The 20,765-nt window shown below is 48.9% G+C and overlaps 1 protein-coding gene, 1 long non-coding RNA gene, 1 other non-coding gene and 1 pseudogene across 6 annotated transcripts; 1 reads left to right on the plus strand and 3 right to left on the minus strand.

The window, feature by feature from the left end:
- Window positions 1-809: 809 nt before the first annotated feature.
- Trnastop-uca (transfer RNA opal suppressor (anticodon UCA)) lies at window positions 810-896 on the minus strand. The gene has a single exon. It is a non-coding gene; the product is annotated as a tRNA-Sec (tRNA).
- A 3,776-nt stretch (window positions 897-4,672) lies between these two features.
- LOC110298957 (small ribosomal subunit protein eS8 pseudogene) lies at window positions 4,673-5,323 on the minus strand (annotated as a pseudogene).
- Window positions 5,324-6,213: 890 nt separating this feature from the next.
- On the minus strand, window positions 6,214-20,718 carry Rtn2 (reticulon 2). 4 transcript variants are annotated; one of them, XM_021168507.3, is made up of 13 exons: window positions 20,498-20,718; window positions 16,592-16,636; window positions 16,042-16,512; window positions 15,674-15,948; window positions 15,228-15,264; window positions 11,931-11,936; window positions 11,543-11,704; window positions 9,318-9,525; window positions 8,861-8,999; window positions 8,685-8,754; window positions 8,138-8,184; window positions 6,951-7,009; window positions 6,214-6,764 (listed from the first exon to the last, which is right to left on the minus strand). In XM_021168507.3, the coding sequence occupies exons 1-13, from the start codon at window positions 20,529-20,531 to the stop codon at window positions 6,686-6,688; spliced, it is 1,632 nt and encodes a 543-aa protein (XP_021024166.1). In that variant the 5' UTR covers window positions 20,532-20,718; the 3' UTR covers window positions 6,214-6,685. The 4 variants fall into 4 exon arrangements, with proteins under 4 accessions (XP_021024166.1, XP_085698215.1, XP_085698216.1 ...); XM_021168508.2 differs by lacking the exons at window positions 11,543-11,704; window positions 11,931-11,936; window positions 15,228-15,264 and having other exon boundaries at window positions 6,218-6,764; window positions 15,685-15,948; XM_085842089.1 differs by lacking the exons at window positions 11,543-11,704; window positions 11,931-11,936; window positions 15,228-15,264; ... (1 more) ...; window positions 16,042-16,512; window positions 16,592-16,636 and having other exon boundaries at window positions 20,498-20,701.
- On the plus strand, window positions 11,600-12,378 carry LOC147003461 (uncharacterized). The gene is made up of 3 exons (XR_015048009.1): window positions 11,600-11,680; window positions 11,990-12,163; window positions 12,265-12,378. It is a non-coding gene; the product is annotated as an uncharacterized LOC147003461 (long non-coding RNA).
- Window positions 20,719-20,765: the final 47 nt, after the last annotated feature.

A 20,765-nucleotide genomic window follows, 5' to 3' on the forward strand; every position in this document is an offset into this window, starting at 1 on the left:
GCACTAGAGAGCCGCAGCAGGTTTTGAGCAGAGGAGAAGGTTAGCATTAGGTGGTCTCTTCTAGCCCATCCCAGGCTGAGGAGGACGCTGAGGGTTTCAAGAAGGATCGAGAATGGAAAGCAGAGGAGAAGAAGGATCCAAGAGGCATGGAGGAGGCAGAACACATATCTCTTCTTTAATAGCGAGCCTGGAAAGGATAACTCGCTGCAGGAGGAGATGCTCACCAGTCGGGTGGTCTAGGGGGTTCTTGGAAAAGAGAAGGCATTTGCTCGAGCCTCGGTTCCCTCATTCTCGCTCTTCTGTCAGCTTGTCTTCCATTAAGTGTGTGTCTCAAGGCCACCCTGCTCAGGACTCCTTGTGAGATGACCTTCTATGCTCGAGTTCATTAAAAACACAATTGCCTGGTGCCGCCGTGCTCTCTCCACTGGCTCAGTTACCTCAAAGACCAGGGCTAAAGGTGTGATCACAACTGTATCCCCATTACTGCTCCAACGCAGAGACAGGACTGAGCCGGAGTGAACAAATGAATAAAAATGACTAATAATGCATGCGTGACTAAATACATAAAAGAGCAGATGACTGGATGAGCAAATCGTTTAAGGAGAGACAGCAACATCCTAGAATTTTAGAGACTAATTTAAATCCATTTTTGAGATGTATTTGGCCGGAAATTCCTGGGAGGAAAAAAAGTGTAAGAACGAAGAGAGAATAAATGAGAATAGGGGTTATCTTCAGAGAGGTTAACTCCGCCCTCGTCGCTTTTGTACAAGAAATGTGAGTTGCAAGGGGCAAAATGGGATAGATACTCCCGCCCGAAAGGTGGAATTGAACCACTCTGTCGCTAAACAGCTACAGGTTTGAAGCCTGCACCCCAGACCACTGAGGATCATCCGGGCGGGATGGACTATTTTCGGTTAGTAATATAAAGGCCAGATAATAATACTTTTTACAGTTATGGTCACTATTTGTGGTATACAGTAGATAATTAATTTCAATGATTTCGAACTTTTTTTTTTCACTTTTTCTTGTGAACATGTGTTTCCTCAGTAAAGTGTTCCGTGAATGACCCTACTAACTCAAAAGTAAGTAGCTTCATTTGCATAGCGCCTTGCATTCTGGGAAGCAGCGCCTAAAGTGCCTGTTTCCCTAGCTAAGAGCAGAATATTTTGCAAAGTGAAAAGTCAGTTTTATTTTTGTTTGTTTGTTTGCTTGCTTGTTTGTTTGTTTTCAATGGAAAAACGCGGCCCCTCGTAGCAGATTTCGAGATTTTCTGCAAGCGAGAAGCAAGACTTTCGTAGGGTCTGATGGCACGCGGCCGCAGAGCGACACCTGCTGTTCCTTTGTAGAACTGCAAGTATGTAGGGAATCTACTGAGTCCCTAGGTGATGGAGTTGACAACCAACTCGTTCCCCTTGCGTTTAGACGCTAAAAACCATCCGTTTTTTATATCTATGTGATTAGCCCAGGGAAACTAAGGCACAGGCATGGACAATACCACAGCCGAATTCCTGTAGCCCAACTCCCTAGGGGAAATGAAACCTACTTAGTGTGGTTTGAATATGCTTGGCCCAGGGGAAGTGACCCTATTGGCAGGAGTGGCCTTATTAGAGGAGGTGTACCTTGTTAGAGGAAGTGTGTCACTTGGAGGCGAGGCTTTGAGGTACGTACGCTCAAGTCTGGCCAGTGGGATCCTGGCTGTCTGCAGAACGCGGTCTCCTTCTGGCTGCCTTCGGATCAAGATGTAGAACTCTCAGCTCCTTCTCCAGCACCATGTCTGCCTGCATAATGCTTTGCTTCTTTCGATGATGATAATGAACTGTGCCTCTGAAACTGTAACTCAGCCCCAATTCCATGTTTTCTTTTATAAGAGTTGCATATATATATATATATATATATATATATATAGTCTCACTCTTATGCAATCTTCCTGCCTCAGCCTCCCAATGGTATTACAGGCATGAGTCACAACAAGCAATTTAAATCTTATGATGACTTATAAGAAGACAGAAAATCAGAGTTCCTTTACCTAGTTCACAGATCCTTACAATCTAACCTCTTTCGCTCCATAAACAGCCCTACCCCACCCTCCTGGAACTGCTTTGAGGGATGCTGCAGGCTCTCATAGGCACACTCCTCCTTGGTTAATCTCCTCAGCCTGGTTGCCTTCCCTCCCCATGTCCATGTGGCCCAAAGCCTCTCATCCTGCTCGAAAATACCACCACCTAGTAAAACCTCCCCGACCTGACCCCGGTTTAACTATTAGAAAAGGGTCACTTTCTCCCCTGCAACAGACAACCAAACCACCACATGCTTGTCACTTACTACCTGACTGTGTAGGTGAATAGATGTCGTCACAACCTTTCTCTGAGCCTCAGTTTCCCCACCTGCATAATGCATCTGAGACACAGAATTCCCTAGAGCTGTGGTTCTCCTCATGTGCTGGGACCCTTTAATACATTTCCTCATGTTGTGGTGACCCCACCACCACCATAAAATTATTTTCATTGATACTTCATAACTGTAATTTTTCTATTGTTATGAATAGTAATGTAAGTATTTGTGTTTCCCAGTGATCTTAGATGACCCTGTGGAAGAGTCATTCCACCCCCAAAGGGGTCCCCACCACAAGTTAAGAATTCCTGGCATAGAGGAATCACAAGGAACCAATGAATTACACTTTGGGTCGACTTTTGGGCTGGCCTCTGGGAGGCGCTAGAGCTAAATGACAGCTACATCAATTCTGAAACTTTGCGTTTGTGTGTGTGTGTGTGTGTGTGTGTGTGCGCGCGCGCGCCCTGAGTTGGGGTGCTGAGATAGACCAGTGGCTTTAGTGTTCCTGGACCCACTACTCACCAGAATTCTCCCCTCACCTGATTCTTTGATGTGAACACTGTGTCTTAGAAAGCATCTTTAGAAAACGTTAAAAACAACAACAACTATTTTTTCATGTAGGTGCGTGTGCAAGGACAACTTGCAGAGCGGGCTCCGTCCTTCTACCATGTCCGCTGGAGGAATCACCTTTACCCTCCAGGCCACCTTGCCATCCTCCGTGCAGGTGTGTGAGATTCTGTGATTGTGACCTATGCCCTTTTCCTCGCTAAGCCAGTGCCTCATGGGGGTGGGGGTGGGGGTGGCAGTAGCAGCAACAGTGAACTAAAGTTTAAAAGTAGAACTCGGAGCCGGGCGTGGTGGCGCACGCCTTTAGTCCCAGCACTCGGGAGGCAGAGGCAGGCGGATTTCTGAGTTCGAGGCCAGCCTGGTCTACAAAGTGAGTTCCAGGACAGCCAGGGCTACACAGAGAAACACTGTCTCAAAAAAAAAAAAAGTAGAACTCGGCTGGAGATACAAATACTGCAGTTCTGAAGTTGGGGTGGGTTGTCTAATAACTTAATAACATAACCCAGAAGAGAGGCCCCTTGGTCTTGCAAACTTTATATGGCTCAGTACAGGGGAACGCCAGGGACAAGAAGTGGGAGTGGGTGGGTAGGGGAGCAGGGCGGGGGGAGGGTATAGGGGACTTTCCGGATAGCATTTGAAATGTAAATGAAGAAAATATCTAAAATATTTGAAAAAGAAGTAATGTAACCCAGGTTGGCCTGGATCTCACTACCTCAACCAGACTGGCCTGTGACTCTGCTGAGATCTGCCTACTTCTGCCTCCTGGATGCAGAGGACAATTTTTGGAAGTTAGTTCTCTTCTTCCATCTTGTGGATACCAGGGATTGAACTCAGGTCATCAGGCTTGGCTGCAAGTGACTTAGGCGTCTCCCAGACCCTCTCGGTTAGATTAGTTAGATGCTGCACTTCATGCCTGACTTTCCCACTATGTAGAGCAATGTCTATAACGTCTCCTACAATGATATGTATATCAAGAGCCAAGTGGTGGGCTGTTGAGATGGCTCAGTGGGTAAGAGCACTGACTGCTCTTCCTAAGGTCCTGAGTTCAAATCCCAGTAATCACATGGTGGCTTCCATTCCCTCTTATGGAATGTCTGAAGACTGCTACAGTGTACTTACACATATAAAAGGTATTTGTTCTGTTTTATTTTTCTCTGTTTTATTTATAGTGCTGAGGATTGAACCCAGGGCCCTTGGCAAGCTAGGCTATCTGTTTACCACTGAGCCATACTCCAGCCCCGCACTGGGGGATTCTAGGCAAGGGTTCTACCACTGAGCCACACTCCCCACCTCCATCCCTCTCTGGAAGATTCTAGGCAGTTCCATACCTAGCCTTTGATCTTTTAAGACGGTTTTACTAGAGCTCAGTTTGACTTTGAACTATGTAGCTGGCCTGGAACTCAGGCCTGGAGCTCAGTGCTTGGATTACAGATGTGTGCCACCAAGTCTGGCTGCCCATTAGGCATTTCTGTGTCAGGCGTTGATGGCTATTAAACCCAAGCCTTGTATATACTAGGCAAGTGCCCATCCACTGAACTACAGCCCTAGCATGGACCTCACAGGGAATAGCTGACATCTGGGAAACACTATCACAGAGTACAATAATAAAACCATAGATGCTTTTCAGATTGAGCATTTCTGCTGGGTCACACTTGGAAAACCTTCTTATTGTTATCTTGAGTATGTGTGCACACATGTGGAGGTCAGAGGATGACGTCATAGAGACAGCTCTGTCTCCCAGTCTTTTTTTTTTTTTTTTTAGAGAGCAGCAGACACCTTTATTACACTATGCATGAGGCTCATTTGCCTTTCCGGGCTTTGATCTTCTGAAGATAGAACTCCAGCTCCTTGCCTTCGAGCACATAGCCGTCTGCTCTGCCACACTGGCCTGGTCGTGAGGCAATACAGGCTAGAAGCTTGCCCTGCTGGAACTGCTCCTCCAGGAGACTGCTGATTTTGGCATTCTTTTTCCTTTCGTCGTATTTCTTTTGAATTTTCTTTGATCGTTTTTGTTTAAAATCTCTTCCTCCTCAGGAGTCAGCTTGGCCCCCTTCTTGCGGCCCAGGGGCAGTGCATAGTGGGACTCGTACCACTGTCGGTACAGCGTGCTGTCAATAAGCACAATGCAGTTCTTCACCAGAGTCTTGTTGCGGACAAGCTCATTGTTGGATGCATTGTAGACAACATCAATGATCCTTGTTTTACGAGTACAACACTCAGAGCCCCAGGAAAAGTTCCCCACATCCAATCTCAGGGCACGATACTTCTTATTGCCTCCTCGAACTCGGACTGTGTGTATGAGGCGAGGGCCAATCTTAGTGTTGGCAGCGGGCCGTCCCAGCTCATACTTCTGCTTCTTGTGGTAGGGTTTTCGCTTACCCCCGGTCTTGCGGCGCTTGTGCCAATTGTCCCGAGAGATGCACATCGCTCGGCGCTGGCTGGAAAGAGCTCTCCCAGTCTTTATTGCCAATATTATTTTATGTTTTGTCTGTGTGTATGTTTGTATACCACAGTGCATGCAGTGCCTATAGAGACCAAAAGGGGGCATCCCTGAGACCGGAGTTAGAAGTGGCTGTGAGCCACTCACTCTGTGGGTGCTGGGAATCGAACCCTGGTTCTCTGGCAGAGCAACTGGTGCTCTTAACCACCGAGCCAGCTTCTCCAGCCCTGCATTGCTTTATCTTTTGGTCGATTCCCCCAATCCTACTCATACCGCCAAGTCTCAGTAGCAAGTGCCTTTATCCGGGAGACTCACTGATCTTAATTTTTTATTTTCCTTTCTTTTTTTTGAGTCAGGTATGATTATTTAGATGGCCTCGAACTCACAGAAATCCACCTCCCTCTGTCATGCCAGGCTTTTAAAAAACAACATTTATTTTTGAATGCATATATAGGGCTGGGCAAACACAGCCTGAAGGAGTCGTTTCTGATCGCTCGCGACGTGGTTCCAGAGATGGAACGCGGGCGACCAGCTTGAAGGTAGGTGCTTTTCACCAGCCCCAATAATTTATTTATTTTATTTTATTTATTTTTTGTTGTTTTTTTTTTGTTTTGTTTTGTTTCTTGTTTTTCTGAAAAAGGGTTTCTCTGTTTAGCCCTGGCTGTCCTGGAACTCACTTTGTAGACCAGGCTGGCCTACGAACTCCGAAATCAGCCTGCCTCTGCCTCCAGAGTGCAGGGATTAAAGGCGTACGCCACCACGCCCGGCTTGGTGGTTGTTTTGAGACAGGGGCTTTCTACATAGCCCTGGCTGTCCTGAAACTCACTGTGCAGATTCACCTGCCTCTGACTCTTGAATGCTGGGATTTAAGGATAACATTATCGCTAGAGGTTCTTTTTGTTTAATGTTTTTGTTTGTTTGTTTTCATTCTTTTCAGTGTAGGAAGGTGTAAGTGGAGGGACTTTAAAACACAGAGTGCAGTGAATTTTCCACAGGAGTCTTTATTACAGTGTGAATCCAAGCTCAAGGCTCGCCTGGGCCCCATGCAAAGCCCCAGCATAGGGGTTGGTGGCTTCAGAGGCACCAACCCCTCACGGCGCCTCTAGCGGCGGGTCACGGAAGTGCAGGGCAGCGTCCTGACTATTCAACTACAAGTCCCAGCAGGCTCCGCGGCCTTTTCCTGGACTCTTAGAGCAGAGCCTCTTAGGAAATGTAGTCCGGGTCGCTCAGGCACTTCCCACTGGGAAATGGCTCGGCCGAGTGGGAGAGGGTGTGGATGCACGGGAAATGGAAGGGAAGAGGGCTGCTGGGGTGTGGACAGGCGTCCCTCGGGCAAAGACACCCCTCTCATTCGGCTTTGGCTTTGGATCCGGAGACTGATGCTGTTGGGGCAAGGGTTCCGGTCCCCGGGATCTTAGCTCGGATCCTGAGGGAGCAAAATTAGGGGCCATGAGGTGTGACTTGAGATGGAGGAGGTGCAGAAGATAGCACCTGCTTTGAGAGAGGAAGTGGGGAGCTGGGGGCGGGTGGGGGGGAGACAAAAGAAAACCCACAAGCAGCAGCAAATATCCCAGGCTCCACTCTCCTCCCTGTCATCTTCTCATGTACTTACTTAGCTTTGATGTGGCTCAACTGATTTGTCACCAACCCCACATACTGGTCAATCTGGGCCTGGGGAGACCAAAGAGACAAAGAGGGTTCTGGGTAATTGATATAGGATGCTTGAAGGCAGCATCCCACATTGGAAGAGGTTCTAGCACTCCAGTTTCAACTGTGAGAACCATAACTGACTCTTTCCTTCCTTCCTTCCTTCCTTCCTTCCTTCCTTCCTTCCTTCCTTCCTTCCTTCCTTTCTCTCTCTCTCTCTCTCTCTCTCTCTCTCTCTCCCTCCCTCCCTCCCTCCCTTCCTCCCTCCCTCCCTCCCTCTCTTTCTTTCTTTCTTTTTCAAGACAGGGTTTCTCTGTGTAGTTCTGGCTGTCCTGGAACTCACTCTGTAGGCCAGGCTGGCCCCAAACTCAGAATTCCACTGCCTCTGCCTCCCAAGTGCTGGGATTAAAGGTGTGTACTACCACTGCCTGGCATAACCGGCCTTTCTGCCTTATTTGTTTTGAAACAGAGTCTCATGTAGCTTGAGGTGGCCTCAAACATGCAATGTAGCTGCAGTTCGAACATTCTGTTCTAGTTCCCAAATGCTGGGATTACATGTGTTCACCACCACATCCTGTTTTATGCACTGCTAAGAGATTAAACCATGAAGATGCATGCTAGGTAAGGACTCTATTAACTGAGCTACAATCTCTGCCTGGTTTTTAGTTTTTCAGACAGGGCTTTGCGACATAGCCCTAACTGGCCTTGAACATGCAATGATCCTCCTGCCTCAGCCTCCTGGGTCCTCAGATTGTTGATGCTACACCCACATATCTCAGAACTGAGGGTTGGCAGCTTGGGCCGTGCTCTGAGTTGGGAGTGATGTAGTAACAGTAGTTTAATATGAACTTTAATCCACCTTACTTTTTTGGTGGCACTGACATTGAACTCATGGCCTTCCACAGGCTTTTACATGAGAAATGGTTTACCTCCCTTCCTTGAGCCATGAGCGAGCCCCTCACTGGTGGAGTCTATGCAGCTGGTCTGGAACTCATACCATCTTCCTGCCCCACTCTCTGAGTGCTGAGTGTCTACAGAGCTCCTGACTCTGCCTGGGACATGATGTCTGTGGGACCTTGGCTATAGAAGGGAGGCAGTCACACCACCCATTTTTGGCTTCCATGTTGGCAATGGAGAGCTTGCCATACTCACCTGATGTTGTCTGTACAGAAGGGGGACGGTAAACAAAGCAACCACTCCTACAGATGCAGAGAGAGAGATGGGGGATGGGGGTGTGAGGTTCTCCTGGCAAAGGGTCAGCTCCATTGGGGGCTTTTCCACTCCCGACCAAATTCCCAAAATAACGACTCTGAGACTCAATATTTCATGAACAAATGCTTAGGCTAGCTTGGGCTTGTTTCCTGACAAGCCCCTATCTGATTTAACCCGTTTATTCTCTTCTATGAGTGCCACATGGCTGGTTACCTCTTCTCAGTTTCATGAGACCCTCTCATCAGCACTGGGGCAAACCCTGATTCTATTCCTCTCTTCCTGCAGGAGCTCCGGCCCCCTATTTCCTCCCTAAGCTAATAGCCCAACAGCTTTTGATTGACAGGTGATGCTTCCACACAGTGCACAAGAAGATTCTCTTTGCCCTCCATGTGGAGCCATATTCCACCCCCCAACCCCCCAGCCCTCCGAACCTCCCATTCACCCTCCACCCCGCCCCCCTCCCGTGGCCTCCGCCTTCCCAGCTCACCTAAGATGACAAGAGTCAAGCCGTTGAAGATGGCTCCCACAAAGGTCAAGATGTAGAAGAGAAGAGCCAGCTGTGGGGTAAGGCTCGATGTCAGAAAGACATACAGGTTGTTGCCCCACCCCCCACCACGGGCACAGAGGAGAGAGTTGAGAGTCCCGGAGCAGTTTTGGAGGTACCTTGAGAGAATCCACCAGGTCTTCTACTAGGAAGAAATGCCGTAGCTGTGTGGCTGTGGAGACCACGTGGGAGGCGATCTGCTGGGACAAACGTTCTGTCTGCTCCCGAGTCAGGGTCAGGTCCATGTCCAGGTAGGCCCTGATGGGATAAAGGGGTGTGGTGTGGTTCTCTGTGTGGGCGGGGCTCAAACTTGGGCAAGTAGCTTTCTAAGAACAGGACATTTGGTAGAAGACCATTGTTAGAGCTGAAGATTTTTGTAGAGAGGGCTGAGGTCAAGTTTAAGATTAGGAAAGGGAATCAAGAATTATCAAGGATAAAGGGAGAGGTCAGGGTTTACAGGGGAGCAGGGTTCACAGTCAGAATGAAAATGGATGAGAGAGGGCAATGCGGAGGGTGAGGTCAAGGGTCACAATGGACGGTCTGTCGGCGGGGCTGGGCAGAGCCAAGCATTCTCACTGGAAAGGGTTGGTGCCGTCGCCCCGGTGCACGGCCTGCAGCACTTTGCGGTAAACCCTGAGAGAGATGGTGGCGCAGAGACCCAACAGGGCCAGGTGCGCAGCCACGGACACGATGCTAAAGTGCAGGAGGCAGAGGAGAGAGGCCATGAGGCCCGTGAAGACGGCTCCGGACGTCCTGGTGTCCTTCCAGTACAACAGGTCTGCCACTGTGGAAAAGAAGACAATGTTGGGACCCGACCTGACCAAGCTCACTCCCTTACTGTTTGTTTTTTAGAGATAAGGTCTCACTGTGAAGCTAAGGCTCACTTCAAACTAGGAAGCCCTGGCTGGTCTTGAACTCCTGATTATTCTAATTCAACCTTTCTTTTTCTTAGACTGAGTTAAGTTTGACCGGCTTCAAACTCAAGGCAACTACTCCTGCCTCTACCCTTTAGTGCTGAGGATCAAATTTAGGGCTTCATGCATGCTAGGTAAAACCCAACTGAGCTACTTCCCTGACCAGTCTTATCTGTTTGTCTGTCTGACTGTGTGTGTGTGTGTGTGTGTGTGTGTATGTATGTATGTATGTATGTATGTATCTGTCTGTCTATCTATCTATCTATCTATCTATCTATCTATCTATCTATCTATCTATCTATCATGAGTTACATCCCTGACCAGTCTTATCTGTTTGTCTGTCTGACTGTGTATGTATGTATGTATCTATCTATCTATCTATCTGTCTGTCTATCTATCTATCTGTCTATCTATCTATCTATCTATCATGAGTTACATCCCTGACCAGTCGTATCTATCTGTCTGTCTGTCAGTCTGTCCATCTACACACCCATCCATCTATCCATCCATCCACCCACCCACCCATCTATCTGTCTATAATCTTTTATTATATATTATTATATTATATTATATATTATTATTATACTATGAGCTACATGCCTGACAAGTTTTATTTATTGGAGATATGGTCTCACTATGTAGTCCTGGCTGTCCTGGAACTTCCTATGCAGAACAGGCTGGCCTTGAACTCACAGAGATTCACTTGCCCTTGTCACTGGAATGTTGAAATTAAAGCTCTGTGACACCATGCCTGGCTCTGGGGCTATATAATACTCTATTGTGGCTGCGACATTCTTCATTTTATGCAGCTCTGAACTCAATGTAGGGAGTCATCTCCTGTTTTGTACCCCTCTTCTGTAACATCTCACTTCTGCACTCCCTGAAATACACTCCCAAGTTGGAATATCATCTCTTGGGTGAGCCTATTCCCTATTGTTTAACAGTGTAAATTTTGTCAGATCGATCACAAGGAAAATTAACAATTTTTGTTCGTTGCTATTGTTCCTTTTCTGTGTCAGGGTCTTGGTAGCCTTGGCTGACCTGTAATTTACAGCCACCCTCCTGCCTCTGCCTCCCAAGTGCTGGGATGATGACAGGGGCGTGCCATCATGCCTAGTTACCAAAGCATTTTTAAAGTCCTAGGTGTGTGGTTAAAGTCCTGTTAATCTGAATAGTAAACACAAACTACTGACCCCTCCCAGATATGTCCAGCTCAGTTCCTGAGCTGGGCCTGAGCTCCTGGTGGGGTACCTCCAGCCCTTAATGGTTCATCTTAAACCCTACAGTCCTCCCAAGAAGCCACACCCATTTGCATCCCAAACTTTGATTTCAGTATCCTTCCTTCTAGCTCCCTTCCTTATTGCTCTCAAGACAACCCATTCAACTGGCCAGACACTCTGCTGCCCCCCTCGCTTCCGTACTCGTTATACTTATTTTCCCAGACAACACTAAAGAGCAGCCCTCCTTTCCTTATGAGGGGGCCCTCCTAGTCTGTCTCCCCAGACAGATACCAGCGGGTGGGGGAGGGGCCGGGTCGCCTGAGGCGGGGCTAAGTTTAGGCACGCGAGGGGGAGGGGGCCTCCCGCAGCTGTGCTGGCACATCCAGCCCTGAATGACAGCTCCGTAGCCAGAACATGAGGCTGGGGGATGGGAGCCTCCCTGCTCCCGGCCCCCAAAGTTCTGGCTTGTACAGGGGACCCCCATGCATGTCCCCTCAACCTCCTCCCGAGACTCCCCCTGATATACTGCCCCAGCTCCAACAGGCCTCTCTGACAGGTCCAAACACCCAGGAGGAAACCCTGCCCCTGATCGCTGGGAGGAAAGAACTAATCTGAACCCCTTTGCTCTTTTCCCAGACCCCAGCTCCAAGCCGTCCAACAAGCCCACCTTTACTCCCCATCTTGGCTCCAAGAGAGCGGTTGCAGACGCCCGGCTCCTGGGGATTTTGCCCACTTGAGAGGGACCCGAGGGAAAGAGCAGAGGGAAAGGGCCCCTTTGCAACCCAACCAATGGCTGGCCAGAGAGGTGGGGACAATTCCCAATTTGGGACTTAGTAAATAGACGGGGAGCTGTCTTTAACCAAGTGTTTGCGGTTCCTGGAGGCCCAGGCTTTCAAAACGAAGGCGGAGGCTATTTACAAATGACCAAAGGATACAGTTAGGGAAAACTAGAATGTTTTGTTTTGTTTTGTTTTTGAGATAAGGTCTTGCTGTGAGGAGCTGGAACTCGCGCGCGCGCGCGGGCGCACACACACACACAAACACACAAACCGCACCTGTCTCTTCTCTGTAGAGTACTGGGATTAAATGTGTGTATTTTTTCTTTTTTTTTTAGATTTATTTATTTATTATATGTAAGTACACTGTAGCTGTCTTCAGACACTCCAGAAGAGGGCGCCAGATCTCGTTACGGATGGTTGTTAGCCACCATGTGGTTGCTGGGATTCGAACTCTGGACCTTCGGAAGAGCAGTCGGGTGCTCTTACCCACTGAGCCATCTCACCAGCCCGTGTGTATTTTTTCAACATGCCTGGCTGGAGTGAAGGTTTTGTTTGCTTGTTTGCATTGCTTTTTTATCCTTTAAAAAAAAAAAAACTTTTTTTTTTCCAGACACAATTGTGGATGCCAAGAATTGCATGCTGAACGGAGCCTGATATAGCTGCCTCCTGAGAGATCCTGCCAGAGCCTGACAAATACAGAGGTGGATGCTTGTAGCCAACCATTGGACTGAGCGTGGGGTCCCCAATAGAGGAGTTAGAGAAAGGACTGAAGGAGCTGAAGGGGTTTGCAGCCCCACAGGAAGAACAACAATATCAACCAACCAGTTCCCCAAGAGCTCTCAGGGACTAAGCCATCAACCAAGGAGTACACATGGCTCCAGCTGCACACGTTGCAGAGGATGGCCTTGTCATGCATAAATGGGAGGAGAGCCCTTGGTCCTATGAAGGCTCAATAGATGCCCCAGTATAGGGGAACTGAGGTGGGTGTGGGTTGGTGGGTGGAGGGGCACCCTCATAGAAGCAGGGGGAGGGAGGATGGAATAGGGAGTTTCCGATGGTGGGGGGAACCAGGAAAAGGGATAATATTTGAAATGTAAATAAAGAAAATATACAATAAAAAAATCTAAAAAAAATAGTTTGGGAGGAGAGGGGTGGGGCTAGTGAGATGGCTCAGAGGTTAAAAACATTGGCTGCACTTCCAGAGGTGCTGAGTTCAATTCCCAATAACCATATGTTGGCACACTACCATCTGCACGTAGGTGTACATATAGACAGAGCACTCCTACATTTAAAAAATATTAGTAGGGGCTGGAGAGATGGCTCAGCAGTTAAGAGCACTGACTGCTCTTCTGAAGGTCCTGAGTTCAAATCCCAGCAACCACACAGTGGCTCACAACCATCCATAATGAGATCTGACACCCTCTTCTGGTGTTTCTGAAGATAGCTACAGTGAATTTAGATGTAATAATTAATAATATCTTTTAAAAATTAGTAAATAAAAATTTTAAAAAGGTTCAAAAAGTATTTATTTATTGATTGATTGATTGTTTTGAGACAGAGTTTCTCTACACAGTCCTGACTGTCCTGAAACTCACTGTGTAGACTTAGGCTTGCCTCAAACTCATAGAAATGACATCTGGCCCAAGTAAATGTTTTTGGTTGTGTTTGTTTGTTGTTTGTTTGTTGTTTGTTTGTTTGTTTGTTTTTAAAAACACAAACAGGCTTGTCCTATGGTGGCATATACCTTTGATTCCAGTACTTGGGAGGCAGAGACAAGCAGATATCTGGGAGTTTGAGGCCAGCCAGCCTGGTCTACACAAAGAAACCCTGTCATGAAATTAACTAACTGCTAACAAAACCCACAGTGTCTCATGTTGCCCAGGCCAGCCTTAAACTACCAGTCCTCCTATCTCAGTCTACCCAAGTGTTAGGATTAAAATCCTATGTCTGAACTTGACATTCTGATCTGCCTTCTCTGCTTCCCAAGTGCTGGCACTACAGATGTGCACCAACCACACTTGGCAAACTCATTTTCTTTTTTGACAGGGTTTCTCTGTGTAGCCCTGGCTCTCCTGGAACTCACTCTGTAGACCAGGCTGGCCTCAAACTCAGAAATCCACCTGCCTCTGCCTCCAGAGTGCTGGGATTAAAGGCAGCGCTCCTTGTGAGTATGCCCACATGAGTGCAGGTGATAAGGGTGGCCAGAAGAGGGCGTCAGATCCCTAGAGCTGCAGTTGGGTGCAGCAATCCTGCCTTCTCTGAGAAGATTAAGTGCTTTAAAGAGCGAATCCATCTCTTCAGCCCAAAGAGTAAAGTTTTTGTAGAGGCCCTGGGGGTGGGGGCGGGGTCACTGCATAAAAATACTTGCAGTGCAAATCCCTAGAGCCCACGTGGTCAGAATTTGTAATCCCAACAACTTCGGAGAGATGAGAGGCTGAACCAGAAAGGAGAACGGCCCGGAGTAAGCAATGTAGCAACAGAAAGAAGAGAGATTTTCCTGTGGGTCTTTGTGAAGTTTGGGACCAGCCTGGTTTACAGAGTGAGTTCCAGGACAGCCAGAGCAACATAGTGAGACCCTGTATCAACACACCCCACCCCAACCCTTGCAAAAGAGAGACTCTACTTTTACAAGGTGAGGATGGACTCTCAAAAGTCCTTTGAGGGCTAGAGAGATGGCTCAGTGCTCTTGCAGACCTGGGTTCAAGCCCGGTGGTATTGATACCTGCCCATGTCTTTAGTCCCAGCACTCAATAGGCAGAGGCAGGTGGAGCTCTGAGTTCAAAGCCAGCCTGGTCTACAGAGAGAATTCCAGGACAGCCAGGGCTACACAGAGAAACTGTCTTTGAAAAAAAGAGGAAGAAGAAGAGGAAGAAGAAGAAGAAGAAGAAGAAGAAGAAGAAGAAGAAGAAGAAGAAGAAGAAGAAGAAGAAGAAGAAGAAGAAGAAGAAGACAACGACGACGACGGCAACGTGGGTTCAGTTTCCAGCACCACACCACAGGTCACAGCCATTCCAGCTGCAGTTACAGGGGATGTGAGTCCCTCTTAGACCTCCACAGGCACCAAGTATGTGCATGGTGCACAGACATACATGCAGGCAAAACATTTATATACCTAAAATAAAATAAATATTACATATCTAAATATTTTAAAAGTTAATTAAAAAGACTAAAACCCATGGGCTTGATATGATTTGCAAGTGCATGTATTCACACACACACACACACACACACACACACACCTACACACACACATACACACAATAAATTCATTTAAAAATTTTTGAGCCAGGGTCTCACTATATACCCTAAGCTAGAGTTGAGCTTACTGTGTAGACTAGCTTGACCTCACACTCACTAATATTCACCTGCCCCTGCCTCCCAAATACTGACAGTAACGGTGCATGCCACCATTCCGGGCCTCAGCATTTAAAACATTTCGTAAGTCCCAGGGTCATATTCAGCTTCTAGGTGGACCACTTCAAATGAGAAAGGGAGGGTTCATTTTTTTTTTTTTTGACAGCACCCAATCCTGGTACCAACAAGGAGCTTTGATCTTGTGGGTGGGTAGGGAACTATATAGAGCCAATAGAAGCAGGGTCTGGGCTGGGGGCTGCAGGTCTATAATTCCAGCGGAAGCTGAGGCAGGTGAATGGAGTTCAAGGGCAGCCTGGGCTTATTTCAAAATAAAAGCCGAACGGGATCGGAAATTACACACACACACACACACACACACACACACACACATATATATATATATACGTGTGTGTGTGTGTGTGTGTGTGTGTATCAGTGGTAGAGCTTGTGCCTTGAGTGCAGTAGGTCCTAGAGAAGGTTACCAGTGTGAATGTGTATTGGAGAGACCCATCAAACCACACACCCAGGTAAAGGTAATTTTGGGGGACTCCCTTCTCCACTGTTCTTGGGTCCTGTGCCAAGCTGGTCCCGTCACATTTAAGTGTAAATCTCTTCACCTCTGTCATAGCTGTACATGGTCCTCCGTAGCCAAGTCCTTTGCTCACAAACTGCTTACCTAGAAGGAGCGGCTCCAACATGAATTCTGATTGGTCTGTGCTATCGAGGCACTGGGCCGTGATTGGCTCCTGCTCCAGCAGCCGCCAATGCTCTTCTACCTCATTCAGCAGAGGCTCATCATCAGGACCGGAGTTCGAATCTTGGGATCTTTGTGGGGATGGAGTATGCGCCTGGGGGGTTCCGGAGCTAGGGCTAAGTTGAGGAGTCAGGACCTCAAGTTGCAAATGTAGAGACTGAGCAAGTCGGAGTTCCAGATTCGTCTCTGGTGTCATAGAGAGGGAAAGCCATGAGCTTGCTTTCTTCTTGGATGTATCCTGGTTAGCCACACACCCGCCACACACCTCTGAGATCTCACCTTCTCCAGCCTCGCTGGCCTCCAATCCATCAGGCTCCTCATTTTCCAGCGGGGTGGAGCTGCTGGTGGCCGAATCCTCCCCAGATCCCGCACTCCGGACAACCCAGCCAAGCTGGTCCAGCCGCAGCCTCAGTTCCTCCAGCGGGCGCTCAGCTGGAGGCACGGGGTCAGGGTCACCGCGGCGCCCTGGCTCTGGGGACTGGCTCAGGCTAGGGATGCTTTCCAAGCTGTCACCCAGGCCGGGCTGTTGGGGTGGGTCCCGTGGTTCTGAGACTGAACGTCCCTGGGGCCGGGGACGACGAACAACTGAGTCCCTACGGCCCCCTGAGCCCACAACGCCGTCGAAGGCAATGTAGGAAAAGGTCAGCTCCCTGGGGGTGCCCCAGTCCTGCGATGTGGTCTCCTCCTCTTCATCCTCTGAGAATTCCCGGGCTGTGTGCAGCTCCCGAAAATCTGAGTCGTCATTCCCTCCTGCAGTGGAAGAAGGGTTCTCAGACTCTCCAGACTATCCAGTCACGACACCTTGACACACACACACCATTCCACTTACCTTCCGTGGAATCGGGGGTAGAAGAGGCTGTAGATGGAGCTTCTTCTGCAACGGGAAAGAAATGAGGATTCTATAACCTAGAGGCTTAGATGATTCATCTAAGTCAAAGACACGAGCTTTGGAGGCTCAGCAGGTACACGTGCATGCTGACAATCCTGTGTACCTGACCCTCTAAAGTTGACCTCTGACATAAAGGGCCCAGGGCCCATGCAGCATGCACTCAGGCTCACGCACACGCATGCAAACACACAAACACTCACACACAGATGGACACCCACACGTAAGCACACAAAAAATTCTTTTTGTGGTTGGGGGGACGGGATTCAAGACAGGATTTCTCTGTCTAGGAGCCTTGGTTATCCTAAAACTTACTCTGTAGACCAGGCTGGCCTTGAACTCCACCTGCCTCTGCCTCTGCCTCTGCCTCTGCCTCTGCCTCTGCCTCTGCCTCTGCCTCTGCCTCTGCCTCTGCCTCTGTCTCTCGAAACTGGGATTAAAGGCATGTACCACCAGCGCCCGGCCTAAAAAAATTTTTTTAATGATGGAAATGCACTATCGCTGGAGGCCTGGATAGTTGGAATTTTAAGAAATCTTAAACTGCTGGGCAGTGGTGGCGCACACCTGTGATCCCAGCACTTGGGAGGCAGAGGCAGGCAGATTTCTGAGTTCGAGGCCAGCCTGGTCTACAAAGTGAGTTCCAGGACAGCTAGGGCTATACAGAGAAACCCTGTCTCGAAAAACCAAAAAAAAAAAAAAAAAAAAAGAAACCTTAAGCTATTTGAATGGTAGGACATTTTGCTTTCTGTATAGAGTGTAAAACAGTAAGGACATCGTTACCAGAAGCTCAGAGCTGCAGGTCTAATCATACAGACCTGTATTCCCAACTACTGGAGATTGAAATAGGAGGACCACAAGTTCAAGGCCTGCTTGGGCAATAGCAAGATTATTTCAAAATAAAAAGCAAAAAGAGGACTGAGGCCGGGCGTGGTGGCTCATGCCTTTAATCCCAGCACTCGGGAGGCAGAGGCAGGCGGATTTCTGAGTTCGAGGCCAGCCTGGTCTACAAAGTGAGTGCCAGGACAGCCAGGGCTACACAGAGAAACCCTGTCTCGAAAAACCAAAAAAAAAAAAAGAGGACTGAGATGCTTGGGAGTGGAACACTTAACAAGCTTGCAGGAAGCTCTGGAGGCAGTCAGTCCATGCAAACACAGTTGAGAGGAGAAAGGGAAGGAGGGGGAGGGGAAAAAGGAAAAGAAGAGAGAAGCTGGAGAGAAGGTTTTCATTAAAAGCACCTGTTGCTCTTGCTGAGAACCCAGGTTTGATTCCTAGCACCAACAGGGTGGCTCACAAACATCTGTAGCTCTAGTTTTTTTTTTTTTTTTAAAGATTTATTTATTTATTACATGTAAGTACACTGTAGCTGTCTTCAGACATTCCAGAAGAGGGCGCCAGATCTAGTTACGGATGGTTGTGAGCCACCATGTGGTTACTGGGATTTGAACTCTAGACCTTCAGAAGAGCAGTCGGGTGCTCTTACCCACTGAGCCATCTCACCAGCCCTGTAGCTCTAGTTTTAAGGTAGCAGGTTCTCAACCTCTGAGTTTCGACCTCTTTGGAGGAGGTCTAACGACCCTTTCACAGGGGTGGTGGTCAAGACTATCTGGATATTAGATATTTACATTATAATTCATAACAGTTGCAAAGTTGCAATTACAATGTTACAACGAAGATAATTTACAGTTGCGGGTCACCACAACATGAAGAACTATATTAAAAGATTGCAGCCGGGCGTGGTGGCGCACGCATTTAATCCCAGCACTCGGGAGGCAGAGGCAGGCGGATTTCTGAGTTCGAGGCCAGCCTGGTCTACAAAGTGAGTTCCAGGACAGCCAGAGCTATACAGAGAAACCCTGTCTCGAAAAACCAAAAAAAAAAAAAAAAAAAAAAAAAAAAAAAAAAGATTGCAGCATTAGGAAGGTTGGGAACCACTGTTAGGGATCAGATGCCCTCTTCTGGTATCAGTGGGTACTGCATGCATGTGGGGCACAGACATATATGAAGGCAAAACATCATAATCATACACATATAAAATAAAAATGGAGAGATGGCTCAGCAGCTAAGAGCCACTTGTTGCTCTTCCAGAGGTCCTGAGTTCAATTCCCAGCACCCACACGGTGGCTCACAACCATCTGTAATGAGATCTGGTGCCCCACTTCTGTCATGCAGGTATACATGCAGAGTTCTTATATACATAAAATAAATTACTCTTAAAGATAAATAAAATTAATTAAAGAAACAGAAGAGGAAGAGGAGAGTGGGAGGAATAGAGAAGCAGAGGAGACTTAGAAGTTCTGAACCAGGACTAAGGAAGTGGTTCTCACAATACACAAAGCCGCAGGTTTGACCCCGAGCATGAAATAAACAGGGTGTGTTGGTGCACGCTTGTAGACCCAACATGGGAGATCGGCGGAGGTAACTTCAGATTGCTACATATACAGTACACACAATCCCAATCCCAGCCAACCTGGACTACAGAAAGCTTTATCTCAAGGTCTTTCAAGTAGGCACCTTGGGAAGTTTCAGTCCATTCATTCATTCATTCATTCATTCACTGAGCACAGGTTATGTGGCAGGCACTGTTCTAGGTCCCAGAGGTTACATTATGAGCAAATTAGACAAAACTCCGGACTTCATAAAGTTATACTCTGTGAAGAGTCCATAAAACATCAAGTCAGACAAGGTAAGGGAGATGGAGTTCCTCTTGACACAGAATAGTCCCCAAGGCTTTTCTGATGGCATCAGACCTCAGACGCCTCGGGTTCTGCCTTCCAGACAGAGGGGAAGGGCAGTACAAAGTTTCTGAGGTAGGCACTGTGATTAGGATGAGAACAGAGGGGTGTGAAGGTGTGAATGGAGGAAGTGGGCATATTATAGATGAGGACAAGAGAGGTGGGGCTGGCTGGGGACAGGCCTGCAGGGTCTCTCCCTGGTGATTTCAGCTGAAGACGAGATCTTTGGGCGCTGGGAGGAGGGGAATGAAACTAAAAATGTCCAAGTGGCACATTCTCAGAACTTGGGCATCTGGATACCCAAGAAGTGCAAGTGGCTAGATCTGCTAGCGTCGGCATCCCCAGCTGTCAGAACAACCCTGTGTGGGACGCACGGGTAAACACCGACTGCCAGAGCCGATGTCTGAGTGGAGCAGGATAACACAAGAGGCTTGGAACCAGGAAGCCAGGCCCTCGAGCTAGCTTAGGGGCTCTTCACACAAGAGAACCTCGACAGCCTTCGAAAATGGAAACCCTACCCCGCACCCTCCGTCTCATTTCCTCACCTGGGCAACCAGAGGCCTGAAGAGGAGTGTGATATTCTGCAGAATATCACACTACTACTGAGTGGAAAAGCCCGCTAAAGACTCAGACTTGGAACGAAGCCAGGGAGGACTGTTTTCTTAGGACAGGGGTCGGACACCCAGGGTGATATTGGGAGTGCCTTCCGGGCAGATCATGAGGGTGAGATGCAAAATGTGTGTGTGCTGAGGGGAGTCGGATCCTTCTATTCCATCCTGACTCAACCCGTCAGCTGAGGCCAGCACCAGGGCCGGGGACAGCTCCCCACGAGCTTGCTCCTTCTCACACTGGGCGGGGCGACCCAATCCAGCGCCCAGCGCGCACCCCCCAACACGCGATCTCGATGACCCCCCCCCACCTCCACCCCATTGCACCGGGTCCTCCGGGTCAGGATGCCCCAGTTGCCTCCAAAGCGCGGGGGGAGGGGAAGGATTCCTTTGTCTCCTTCCCGGCTTCCCGGCTCTCCCTCGAGTCCGCGCGCGGAAGATGGAGACCCTAGGAGGACCCCACGCGGTTTTCTGTGCCCCACACCAGGCCGGAGCCTCTCCATACTCACTGCAGTGGGCGAAGACCGGCAGGACCTGCCCCATGGCCCCCCTCGGGCCTGCATCGGGACCCCCGCCCACTCCGGCCGCGCCGCCCTGGGCCTGGGGCCACGGGCGCTCATCTCCGCCGCGTCCACGACGCCGCCGCCATCCTCCCGGGCTGCTCTAGCAGCCGCCGCCGCCACCGCCGCCGCCGCCGCCGCCGCCCTCTGCTCCACTCCGCGGGGGAGGGCGGGGCCGCGGAAGAGCAGGCACTGCAGCGCGGGGGCCCGGGGCGGG

This window comes from Mus caroli, unplaced genomic scaffold, assembly GCF_978045245.1.
Source record: "Mus caroli unplaced genomic scaffold, Mus_caroli_1 scaffold_8, whole genome shotgun sequence".
Lineage (NCBI taxonomy): Eukaryota > Metazoa > Chordata > Mammalia > Rodentia > Muridae > Mus > Mus caroli.

Coding starts and splice junctions, on each gene's coding strand:
- Rtn2 (XM_021168507.3), bottom strand. CDS start 20,531: ATGGGGCAGGTCCTGCCGGTCTTCGCCCACTGCA. Junction 15,949..16,041: donor GGCCAGCGAGGCTGGAGAAG/GTGAGATCTCAG, acceptor CTATGACACCAG/AGACGAATCTGGAACTCCGA. Junction 8,185..8,684: donor CTTGACTCTTGTCATCTTAG/GTGAGCTGGGAA, acceptor CTGCATCTGTAG/GAGTGGTTGCTTTGTTTACC.